The sequence below is a fragment of the Entelurus aequoreus genome, linkage group LG02 (assembly GCF_033978785.1).
Source record: "Entelurus aequoreus isolate RoL-2023_Sb linkage group LG02, RoL_Eaeq_v1.1, whole genome shotgun sequence".
Classification (NCBI taxonomy): Eukaryota; Metazoa; Chordata; class Actinopteri; order Syngnathiformes; family Syngnathidae; genus Entelurus; species Entelurus aequoreus.
The window spans coordinates 25,719,617-25,732,419 of NC_084732.1; the positions used below are offsets into that span (position 1 = coordinate 25,719,617).

General features: G+C 39.2%; 1 protein-coding gene across 4 annotated transcripts in view; it reads left to right on the forward strand.

The window, feature by feature from the left end:
- LOC133631939 (SH2 domain-containing adapter protein F-like) overlaps positions 1 to 12,803 on the forward strand; it is a 239,498-nt gene that overhangs the window by 59,987 nt on the left and 166,708 nt on the right. For all 4 annotated transcript variants that reach the window (XM_062024139.1, XM_062024156.1, XM_062024148.1 and 1 more), the window contains exon 2: positions 3,003 to 3,135. In XM_062024139.1, coding sequence (XP_061880123.1) covers positions 3,003 to 3,135 — 133 coding nt within the window. The remainder of the gene's footprint in view (positions 1 to 3,002; positions 3,136 to 12,803) is intronic.

Sequence of the window (12,803 nt, forward strand, 5' to 3'; positions counted from 1 at the left end):
AATTCCACGATTAAATGAGGTTGATGGTCTGTGTTACTAACATTTAAAATGCATTTCCAATCAAGCACTTTCAAAGCCCTGTGAAGTGGCTCCTGCCAATGCCAAATGCTATTATGGATAGGCACAGAGCTCCAGGACTATGCCGACCACCTTGCTGGCCGGCTGCAAAGCACCACTGCAGCCAGTTGCCTCGTTTCTTTTCCGTTGAGTCCAACTCGTTGTGCATCGAAGACTACATTGCTGTGATTAAATAGCGACAGGTGTGGATGCCTGCACAACATGCTGCCCAGCTTGCCTCCCTAAAGTTGCACGAGCAAGACTAATGGCTAGCCATTGTGGTAAACAGTCTAGAGACACTTTTCCGTCGAGTTTCAACATTTCTCGTTAGTGTTCTGGTGCGACATGGTCCTCCATTGAATTTCTTGCACCCCCTACATCTGCGCATGTGTATAAATCCAGTAAAAGCGGAAATGTAATTGCTCATTGAAGGACTCTACCACCTGCAGGGTTTCCTCTAATATGCCACGGCAAAATAATAGCCACCACACCTTAACAAAGTGGGTGTTTTACTTGAAAACAAATTAAAGTAATACATTGTATGAATGGATATGGAGCCTACTATTTACGCACTATAGACGCACCGTAAATTTGGCCACAAACAACTTTAATTAACCGTAAGCAAGATGCATGCGAGTGTCTACAAGCCATGGCAGTAAGACAGAGGTGCTGTCCGCGTGGTGGGGCGGCGGCTTCTTCAACCACGGCACGCGCACAGCCTAGCTTTGCACTCCAGTTTGACCTACCGTGCGTTCAACTTCTTCTCCAAATCAGCTACTTTGGCGACAACTGAATCAACTTTTTTAATTGATTGTAGTGTCACAGCGCATTCCAAAGTATTGAAGCAAAGCTTCCATTGCCTTCAGTAAGGAGGCATAAAAAGGGTTGTTCCATTGCAGCCAAACCAGACAATCATTGGATAAATGCTTGCCTTTGTCTCGCCCACGGACGCCAAAGAGTGAATGAGAGTGAATGAAAACCGGGCGCCGGGCTTCCTGCATGATGATTGGACGATCTGTCTAAGGCTGAATCTCTTTTTTTTTATTGACAGCAAAATGAGTGAATCTGTTATCTTGAAATATAGACCACTGTCAAAGCATCAACTTCCATTCTGTTGTTCCTGTTGATATATTGGAGAATTGTGCTATTTTTAAGTGAAGTTTTCCTTTTAAAATTTAGCATGTTTATATTTATATTTTTCTGTTATTGGAGACTGTACTCCTGTTTAGAGAGTAGCTGAAAATTAGCTTCCCCTAAGAGAAGACCACTGATATCCAGCCTGTGTTACATTGAACAATAATAACAACTATAAAAATAGAGCAAAACGATCTAAGACAAAATATGTCAATAGTAATCATTAATAGCACAGATTGGTTTTTCAATGGATGTATTTTCTTCATTTTTCTAAAGTAAAAATATGAAGCATCAACAATTATGCAAGTTATATGATGTCAAATTGACCACAGCACTAGCCATGCTTTTTCCGTATATTGTATATCTTATACTGTAAGTATATTGGCAAGCTGATGGGAACCCTGACTTGAGTACAATCGTTACACTAAATAAGGCTATGTTTTAGTATTTAGTCACTTAATATACATGTTTCACAGTACAGACGATCAAATATATCATGGTGTCCAATCGATGACATGGAGGCCATCCATGGAACACGGCTGTTTTTTCTTATGACCCTGAAAAAACGGATATATAATGGATAAATAGAGGTCAAGGCATCATGTAAATAAAAAAAGATGAAATGGTAATTAACAAAAACACAAAGATTTGTCTTTGACTATATGGATAATGTTTAATTTGCCCTTTTTTAGGCTATTTGGATCTAAATCGAGGATGTCGTTGTGGCTTGTGCAGCCCTTTGAGACACTTGTGATTTAGGGCTATATAAATAAACATTGATTGATCAACACTAAATTGGCCCTAGTGTGTGAATGTGAGTCGGAATGTTGTCTGTCTATCTGTGTCCTGCGATGAGTTGGTGACTTGTCCAGGGTGTACCCCACCTTCCGCCCGATTGTAGCTGAGATAGGCTCCAGCGCCCCCCGCGACCCCGAAGGGAATAAGCGGTAGAAAATGGATGGATGGATGGATGATTGATGATTGATTTCATTACAAATTATGACACATCTATGCGCGTCCCACTTAAAACTAGTTTTACCTAACACCTAAGTAATCATGATTATTACTTTGGCTGAAATATTGCAGCCCTAGTTTTAGACATTGTATGAATGTACAGAATGTTCCGAACAGAAAATTACGAAGACATGTACCGCTACAAAACTAGTCAGCAGCGTTTTTTAACAGCAAGTCCAGACTCCTCCGCTCACACCTCTCCAAGGTCTAATGTCCAAGAGGACAGATGGCTCCAGTGGGACTTGAGTTCCCTTCAAAGGATACGTTTGAAAATGCTCTATCCTGGTGTTAAAGCAACTATTTCAAGGATGCAAATACACCCCTGAAGGCACTATAGATGTACACTCTGTTCCCTCAATTTTTTGGGCCGTATTCCTGGGCCTCAGGATGTCCACCTAATTGCCGTCTACTTTCACAAAATGCTCTGCAAAAAAAGAGCAAGGCTGCAATTAGTCCTTGGCTGGCTGCCCGTTGGGTATAAATCTGCCAAATTGTTTGTCCTAAGAAAGTCCAGCCACTTTTTTGAAAAGTAGGCTTGTCACCGTCATATAATTAGCCCAGGCCAGCAGATGCACAGAGCGTGCTGGAAGCCCAAAGCTGAGAAACTGCGGTTGTGCGATGTATGTATGACTTCATTTTTGCCTAAGCCTGCCTCCGCAGACATGACTCGGCAATGTCCGGCGGACACCTAATCTGTCATTGCGACTCCCCCGACAGCTTCCAGCGTTGTCGTCTTTAACAGAGCAGAAAAAGAAATCTCCTTCTCTCTGAATTCACCTTTCACTTTTTTCCTCTAGCTCATTATCCTGGAAGACTACGCTGACCCTTTTGACGCAGAGCAGGCCGGCGGCGTACAGATTACGACGGAAAAAGTGACGACGGAGAACGACGGCTATATGGAACCCTATGAGGCCCAGAAGATGATGGCAGGTAGATAGTCGCCGGCTTTTTGTCGCTTTTGTTGGTGCAAAGTGTGCAAATATCCATTACACCACATTCACACAGGTTAGGACAGATGTTCAACTAGAGGCCAATACTACTGTAGTATTGATATTTTCAGTTATTTTTGCCATTTATATGCCTGGAAATGCTTAGTTATTGCCAAAAATACATTGAATTTGCTTTGAAAAATAGTTTGTGAGAGAGTGACACTGTAATCTTTGATGTGTAATGTGACGAGGGACAACACTACATCTATTATTGCATTATCTTTATTATATAATACATAGTTACTCCTCAATTCCTACCCTCTTTTTTAATCTAGTAATTACTTAGGATTTTTTTCTAGTTCGTCTTTTTTTCCAATGTATCGCTTATTGTATCATTGTAGTATCATGATATTATTGGCATCATTTATAGAATATCTGTATGGCAAGTTACTCTTCAATTACCACTACTTGTTTTTATCACGTGCTATATTATGTTGTTTTTTTCCTGCACTGGGTCCTTTTCTTCCCCACACGCTCTCAAGTTGGGAATCACTCCGATGGCCTGGTGCTGCTTTAACATGACAGGTGCAGCAGAGCAGAAACAAAATGTGTGTCATCAAGGATTCAGAAACATTTTCAAAGGCACCGACTTCCCAGGAATGATATTATATCCGCCTCGAAGCGATTTACAGCAAAAAAAACAACAACCGAGGAATACGTTCGATAATGGCGACTTCTTGGAAAGGGTTATTTCATGCTGGGATTTCCTTGAAAACATTTCCTAGTCTCCTGAGACCACAGTAGTTGTGTACTAGCAGAAGAACTTCACCACAATGCTTTGTCACCTTCCATATTCATCCTTCAAGGACAGAAAATATGCACACGAAAGTGATAAACATGGCAGCTGTTTTCCAGGAAAAGTGTGACTGTTGCACCTTTTCAGCTTCCTCCACATACGCCCCCAAAAAACACAGATATACAGCTTGCCTCATACCCACAAAAGCCGGACATGAGTGTCCCTGCGGCTCCTCTGCAATTTTCCTCTCACAAGGCCTCCAGACAATCTCTTGTTTTCATCTGTCTTACTAGTTTGACCCTGGCCCAGTCGCCGCCTCAGCCAAAAAAGCAAAGATTTAACGCCCTCCTCCGAGCGGCTGTACAGATGAAAAGTCAGAGAGAGCAAAAGGGTTTTTGTGGCATCACTCGATTGCCTTTTTTTTTTTTTTAAATTGAGCTCAATTTGGTTTTATGTTTGCTCGTCTGTGAGAGAGTGAGATGTGATGGAAGCTATCGGTGTCTTGGGAACAAAAGACGTTGTGGTTTTCATGCTTTCAGGTTTGATTAACTACCATTTGCTGCCGTTCTGACAGGTGCTTTGTGTTTTATCGGTGTCATAAAGTCATGGATGGGTTCATATTTTTGAATACACTTAATGCAAATATATGTGCACACAGTTGGAATTCAGCGCATGTTTACTCTTGTTCACAGGTGTCAAATCTGGCCCACCACGTCATTTATGTGGCCTGTGAAAAGGCTGGAAGTACTAGAGCACTTTCGGATTATATACAGTATATTTGTTCTTTCAATTTTGACAGACACATGTACTGCATGCATTTGCATACTTTAATATTACTGTTGATTATACAACAATATGTTCCAAGCATTTATTTAGTTTTTGGTTATCAAAAACGAATACTTAAATATCAACTCGTCACTTTGACTTATGATTTCAAAGCAAGTTGGTTACCTATGCAAATTGTATAACGAGGCTAATATGCATTTATATTATTTATTCACTTTTACATAAGGCTCTCTGAGCGCAGCTATACTTGCGATGTGGTCCACAAAGAAAACAAGTTTGACACCCCTGCTTTATTTAGTGTATGTTTGAGATGTCAAACTCCATTCCTGTTATGGCTGCCTTCAGAGGGCCATTTGTTAGAACAATTATATAAATGAATATTAGTGCATAAATTGGTGGGGCTTCAACTAACGATTATTTTGATAGTCGATTGGTCAGCGATTATTTTTTTAATTAGTCAACTAGTCAAGCAATTATTGCTTATGCTGTACATGTTTGAGTTTGACATCGAGTCCACGACTTGATTTTACCAAATTTTTTAAACCATAGTAAATTTAATTGTAACAAAATAAACATTACTGAGAAACTAATGTTTTTACTTAATTACACAAAGTACATAATCATTGTAAAAAATAAATCACCAGACTTAAAGTACAACATGTCCTGTGAAAAATGCAAAACCTATTTTAATCCAGTACTGTTAGGGTTATTTAGCTGCAATTGTTTACCTAAAGGCATAAACATTTAAACATAGATATTCCTGGCAATCTATCAATCAACATTTTATTAGGTGACTAGTCAACAATAAAAAATATTTGTTGATTAATTCTTATAACCAACGTAGTCGACTAATTGTTGTAGTTCCAGTAATAACCTCGCATTTTTACGCAATTTAGATTTTTTCCAAGTACAAATTTATGGATGACTTGCTTGAAAATCATTAATCAAGGTGACAACAATATATTTAGGTCTTTTATTTTTAGTACCAAAAAATGTAGTACAGTTGTAATGATATATTATTTGTTGTATGATTAGAGAAGATTAAAGTTTAAAAGATATGCAATTTCATGCAGTACAGTCCATAAACTTTCTTCTATCAGAATGTAAATAATACATTTAGTAAGAAAGAATGTATCTTTCATGTAACAGTGATCTCATATTGAACTGTGCTGTGCAGTTCTTGTTGTCTTACATTTGAGTCTGATTTGCTACTATTACAAAGTTGACGTTAATTGCAGTTGCAATTCCAGTACGTTCGATCAGTGGTCCCCAACCTTTTTGTAGCTGGGGACCGGTCAACGCTTGAAAATTTGTCCCACGGACCGGGGGGAGAAAGGGGGGGGTGGAATCATTTTTTTTTTTCTTCATAAAGAAATACAATCATGTGTGCATATGGACTGTATCCCTGCAGACTGTATTGATATATATTGATATATAATGTATATATTGTGTTTTTTATGTTGATTTAATTTAAAAATAAAAATAAAATAAAAAAATATATATTATTAATTTTTTTTTAAATTTCTTGCGCGGCCCGGTACCAATCGGTCACGGCCCGGTGGTTGGGGACCACTGCGTTAGATGACAGTAGTGTAAAGGCTGCACTGTATGCTGTCAGGGAGTAGGTTTTGCATTAAGCCCAATGTAGTCTTTTGTTGCGCTCTAAAAAGTGTTTTAGTGTAAGTATTGCATTTATCACACACAAGCTGTTTGAAATGTAACTTGCTCAATAGTGGTAGTTTTTATTGCACGATTTGAAGGTGTTAAAATACCCTTGTAAAATCGCTAATGCTAAACAGTTGCATGAATATGGCAAATCCATTGTAAATTAGCATTGAGCGAGCACATTTTCAAAAGTGTAGCCTTACTGTCTGTTCGAGTGTTTTCTATCAGGCATACTTGCCTTGTTGGCATAAAAATTGCAACATTACCCAGAGGCGGTCCGATTGAGTCCGCTCTGAGTGCCTTTTGAGTGATTGTTTGTCCGCCAAGTGTTTGAACGGGCAGAAGTAAAGTCATGTGCAACAAAGGTATGAAAACATGGCTTTGTTTGATTTTACATGAATTGACACCCGGTAGTACCAGCGGAAGTTTGTCAGTGCCTCTAAAAGTACTGATTTTGGTACCCAGCCCTACTGGGGGCACACATTAAAGGCCTACTGAAAGCCACTACTACCGACCACGCAGTCTGATAGTTTATATATCAATGATGAAATCTTAACATTGCAACACATGCCAATACGGCCGGGTTAACTTATAAAGTGACATTTTAAAATTCCCGGGAAATATCCGGTATGATGACGTATGCGCGTGATGAAGTCCGAGTAACGGAAGTTATGGTACCCCGTAGAATCCTATACAAAAAGCTCTGTTTTCATTTCATAATTCCACAGTATTCTGGACATCTTTTGCAATTTTTTTAATGAACAATGAAGGCTGCAAAGAAGACAGTTGTAGGTGGGATCAGTGTATTAGCAGCGGACTACAGCAACACAACCAGGAGGACTTTGTTGGAGCGCTAGCCGCCGACTTCACCTTGACTTCCTACGTCTCCGGGCCGCCAAACGCATCGGGTGAAGTCCTTCGTCCTTCTGCCGATCGCTGGAACGCAGGTGAGCACGGGTGTTGATGAGCAAATGAGGGCTGGCTGGAGTAGGTGGAGAGCTAATGTTTTTAGCATAGCTCTGTGCAGTCCGGTTGCTAAGTTAGCTTCAATGGCGTCGTTAGCACAGCATTGTTAACCTTCGCCAGCCTGGAAAGCATTAACCGTGTATTTACATGTCCACGGTTTAATAGTATTGTTGATTTTCTATCTATACTTCCAGTCAGGGGTTTATTTCTTTTGTTTCTATATGCAGTTAAAGCAAGATGCTATCACGTTAGCTCGTAGCTAAAGCATTTCGCCGATGTATTGTCGTGGAGATAAAAGGCACTGAATGTCCATTTCGCGTTCTCGACTCTCATTTTCAAGAGGATATAGTATCCGAGGTGGTTTAAAATACAAATCTGTGATCTACAATAGAAAAATGAGAGTGTGGAATGCAATGAGCCAGCTTGTACCTAAGTTACGGTCAGAGCGAAAAAAGATACGTCCATCGCTGCCTCTCAAGTCATTCACTGTAACGTTCCTCATCTACGAATCTTTCATCCTCGCTCAAATTAATGGGGTAATCATCACTTTCTCGGTCCGAATCTCTCGCTCCATTGTAAACAACGGGGAATTGTGAGGAATCCTAGCTCCTGTGACGTCACGCTACTTCCGGTACAGGCAAGGCTTTTTTTTTATCAGCGAGCAAAAGTTGCGAACTTTATCGTCGATTTTCTCTACTAAATCCTTTCAGCAAAAATATGGCAATATCGCGAAATGATCAAGTATGACACATAGAATGGATCTGCTATTCCCGTTTAAATAAAAAAAAATCATTTCAGTAGGCCTTTAATGTAAAATTATTAAATTAATCATTAAAAAATATTTTTTATATAATAGGAGACCTTAAGAAAGAAGATAAGTAACATGAAGACCACTCAAGTAAAGCTTAAATGCCGAACAAGGCTTTATGTTAAGGGTGTAAAAAAGTTTTTCGAAAATAATCACAATTCTTCTTTGAAACTATTCTTAATCGGTTAAAAAAAAATAAATCAAAAATCCATTTAAAAAAAACAAAAAACATAATATTATTATTATATATTTTTTTAATCTGTCCTGTCCAGCCACTCAGGCAAATCATATTGTTGATGTAGATGCCATATAAGCTGTACAGATTTACTGTATAAAAGATAAGTGTGTGATACTTCTCTTGTTGCCTTATTTGTATTTGACTTTATTAATTGTTTGGGTGGAATTTTACTAAACAAAAATAATTTTCTTTTAAGTACCTTTTCCGGACCATAGGGCGCACCGGATTATAAGGTGCACTGCCGGTGAGCAGATCTGATCAGGTCTATTTTCATACAAAAGGCGCACTATTTGATTTTTTTTTTCTAAATTGAAAACACTTCCTTGTGGTCTACATAACATGTAATTATGTTGCATAGATTATGTTTTACAGATCGTCTTCAAGCCGCTTTCTGACAGTCGCTTCAGTATTATTTACGTGGCTCACCTTCGGCAGCGTCTTCTCCTTGTCATCTTTGTTGTACCGGTGTAGCGTGCAAGGACGGGAGTGGAAGAAGTGTCAAAAGATGGCGCTAACTGTTTTAATGACATTCAGACTTTACTTAAATCAATAACGGAGCAGCATCTCCTCATCCGTGGCTCACCAGTGCAATAACAAGGTCGGAAATGTGTCCCGTGAAAAACTGTCCGACCCGAACTCTCTAACAACTAAAGTTCCTTGGGTGAATAATGAAAACTCACTATACCAGTATGTTTTAGCGCTTTCATGGCGAGTTTACTGACAGATGTAAGTAAACATTTTACACTACTTTATATTAGAAATGGCAACAGCGGAGGATGAATGTCCCATAACAAGAAGATAGAGAAAAAGAAGAAGTTTATTGACTACGGGGTCGTCACGGACTACAAAGGCGGACACGTGCAAATTTTCAGGACTCATGCAGATCCCAAATACAGTTTAGCAGGTACCAGAAGGTAAGAAAAGTTGCTTTTGAATAATATTGCGAAACAAAATGCCAGATAAGATGTCTTACCTTATACACACGCCATAATAATACTCTAATGTTGAAGCACAGTACAATCCATCAAGCGGTGCGGCTTCATAGCTTACCAAAGTCGTATTAAAACATGTTGATAGATTTTGGAGCGCCGTGTGTAATGTTCTATACTTTCAATGGAACATATAAAATGTTGGTGTTGTTTACTTGAGTCATATTGCAGTCTACACATATCTCTTATGTGTGACTGCCATCATATTGCAGTCTACACATATCTCTTATGTGTGACTGCCACCTACTGGTCACACTTATCATTTCACTAGGTACCAAATAAAATAGCTTCGAGGTCGGTAAGCACAACCAAAATGATTCCGTACATTAGGTGCACCGGGTTATAAGGCGCACTGTCAAGTTTTGAGAAAATGAAAGGATTTTAAGTGGTCCTTATTGTCCAAAAAATACGGTAATATGGACATTTATCATAGCTATATTATAGGAGGAATGTGGTTAATCATAGAGCTGGCACTATAGTATTGATTTTGAATCAGGAATCTTTTTGATTTGAGAATCGCTCGGCAAATTTAATTGTTCCTCCAAGAATCAAATCGTGTTGTGGCCAAAGATTCACAGCCCTACTTTATATACTTGAGCAAACCTTCAGTGTTAAAGCCGACTGTCGCTCTACCAGCCGCTTCCTCTTGCTTTTTTCCCCACAGCTTTGTTCCACATATGGTAAACATGGACAGCCAACGCCACACTCATCAACAACACGCACTTCCTTATTCACAGGTCATGTCTCGGCGAGTTTTTGATTTATCATTATGTCATCTAATAAACCCATAGACTTATCTGTCTTGACATGTTCAATTCAATGACAGAGGGTTGTAAACTATTTTCCAAATGAATTCAGGTGTGTGAAGGTCAAGTGAATTAGTTTGATTACCTCGTCTTTGAAATAAATCAAACGGTGTACAAAATAGACTTGCACACACTTATCGTGATCCCTTCATTATACATTGCGCACACCTTGAATACACAAACACAGTCTCAAACAAGACAGTGAGGCGTTGGAGGCCGGCGGCGAAAGAAGCACCACCGGCACTCCTGCTGCTGTTGGCAAGCACGTTGTCGTTGCGCACTCCCCAGCGCTTTCTCTCCTCGAATCTATCCTTCGGCAAAGCCAGAGAGGGCTGATTTATGGGCCCCGCTGGAGGGGCATGTCACGACTTCCTTAACCCCGAAAAAGCCTGCTGTGCCTCCCCCTGAGCTGCTGCTCTGCGACTTATTGCAGCACCTGCAGTTATGCGAAGGCATCCACACACTCCCTGTCTGTATGTCTGCACAAATGCATGTCAGACATTACATCCCCTTGTCTGCTGATGCTTAGGCATGATGAGCAGGCTAAAGGTGTGTCGCTTACTTTATATGGTGGTAACCAATGGAGACTGCAATGGTTTTGTAATTATACTTAAAATCTTACAATTAATTAGAAAACATTTTTTTTCAAAATTTTCTGATTGTTACGACTCGAGATGTACTAAATTTCCTCTAAATTTTTAGCAATAGTTTTTAACCAATAATATTAGAGGGCGTTTATCCGCTCAAAAAGAGATGGAAAAAAGTATGTTTATTATTGTATACACCAGTTGAAACTGGAGGTTAAAACTTAATACAAATTGACTATTTTGCTGAAATGTAACAAAATGTCACACAAAGAGGATTTTTTTTCTTGCATATTAACACAAATATGGACGCATACAAATATGGGGCGGCTACATGTCAGCGTGTACAGGAATGCTAAGGCACGTAACATTGGATCATCAGGCAACCCATTTGCAACATGGTGGTATGACTCCACATTTATTTGAGCTATTGTATACATGCATCGATAGGTCCTTCGGTTTTAATTGGCAATAATACTCAAATTGGGGTTTTGCAGTTGGCTTGAAGGCAATGAACGTGATGCTGTCTCTGATTGAGCAGGGACCGCTACTTGAAGCAATACGGTAATTGAGTTATTTCAAAAACATTTATGTTGCTGCCATTTTTAATGGCAAAAATACCTAATTGCCGGTTGAAGTCAAATTATTTAACAATTATTTTGACAACAAAGCATTAAAGTAGAAATAACTGCAGTGCCTCTGATCACTGCACGGCAATTGGATAGTCATAATACATTTAATTTACAAGTGCCTCGCTAGTAAAAACCCAAGAACACTACGCTTGCAGAATTTACATTTGTTAACATGAGCTAATGTAACGATGCCGCTTGGTTGCAGTAGTTGTGACCCCAACATGTAGAGACAGGAGCTGACGTGCAGGTAAGACATGTATTTAATATACAAAGGAAAGGCCAAGTGCAGCAGGCAAGCGCACCAAAAGCGTGGGGGAAGCTTACAAACATTCACCCTGAAGCACAAACAAACAATGATCCCGCAAGCAGCCACAGCTGGAAGTAAATACATCTGATTAGCAAACGAGAACAGGTGTGGAAAACAAAGTAAAGGTGCTGCAAGATAAGCAATTCAAAGTGAAACTGAAAAATAATTTTAAAAAACACAAAAAATAGGAAAAGACAAACATATGGCCAAACTGTCATGAGCCATCCTGACAAGGTTGTTTACTAATTCCATTTCATTATATTTTCTAACCGGACATTTTTGTAATAGATAGTGAATCTGCAAGCTATGAGCTGTACACTGACTGAAGAAAACATATCAGTTTAATTTCTAGAATATTGTCCATTGGGAAGATATACAGTGGAAACTCGATCTACAAACTTGATTGGCTCTTGAATGTGGTGTGTAAATCAAAACGTTTGTATAGTGAAGCAGAGTTCCCCCATAAGAAATAATGTAAACATGAATGATTGGTTCTAGCCTCTACCAAAGTCTATATTTTAGTACAAGTTTGTACACTTTAAACACAATGTAAAGTGCTATACATTATTGTATTTCAAACGAATATAAAAAGTTGATCTATCACCACTTGTTACTTAAAAACAGGCAGAACTGTGCTGTATGCGCTACTCTGGCGTCACGCGCGCACACACAAAGAAGTCACTATGGTGCCCTCCAAAACGATCAGAAATCCCTAAGTTTACCAACTATATTGCTACAATAGTAAACATTTAAAAAAGTAAAATCCACCCACATCGACAAGGAGCTGAATGTAATGAGAGAGAAAGAAATATGTTTTTGTCTGCTGGCGCGAAAGTGAATGAATGAGTGATGGAAACGTTTGTACACAGAAACATGGTTCGCACACAAAGGCGTACTTGGGCCGATCCAAAAGGTCTTAAGTCGAAAAGTTGGCAAATAGAGGGGGACATAAGTCGAACTTGCACTGTACTGTAACAAAACTGTTTGCTAAAATGGAAGGGGTACATTCTCTATATTCTAAATGTAGCAATTATTGGGATACATTGTGGTTGTGTAGTACATTTATATTTTTTCACATTTAAGCCGGTGGCG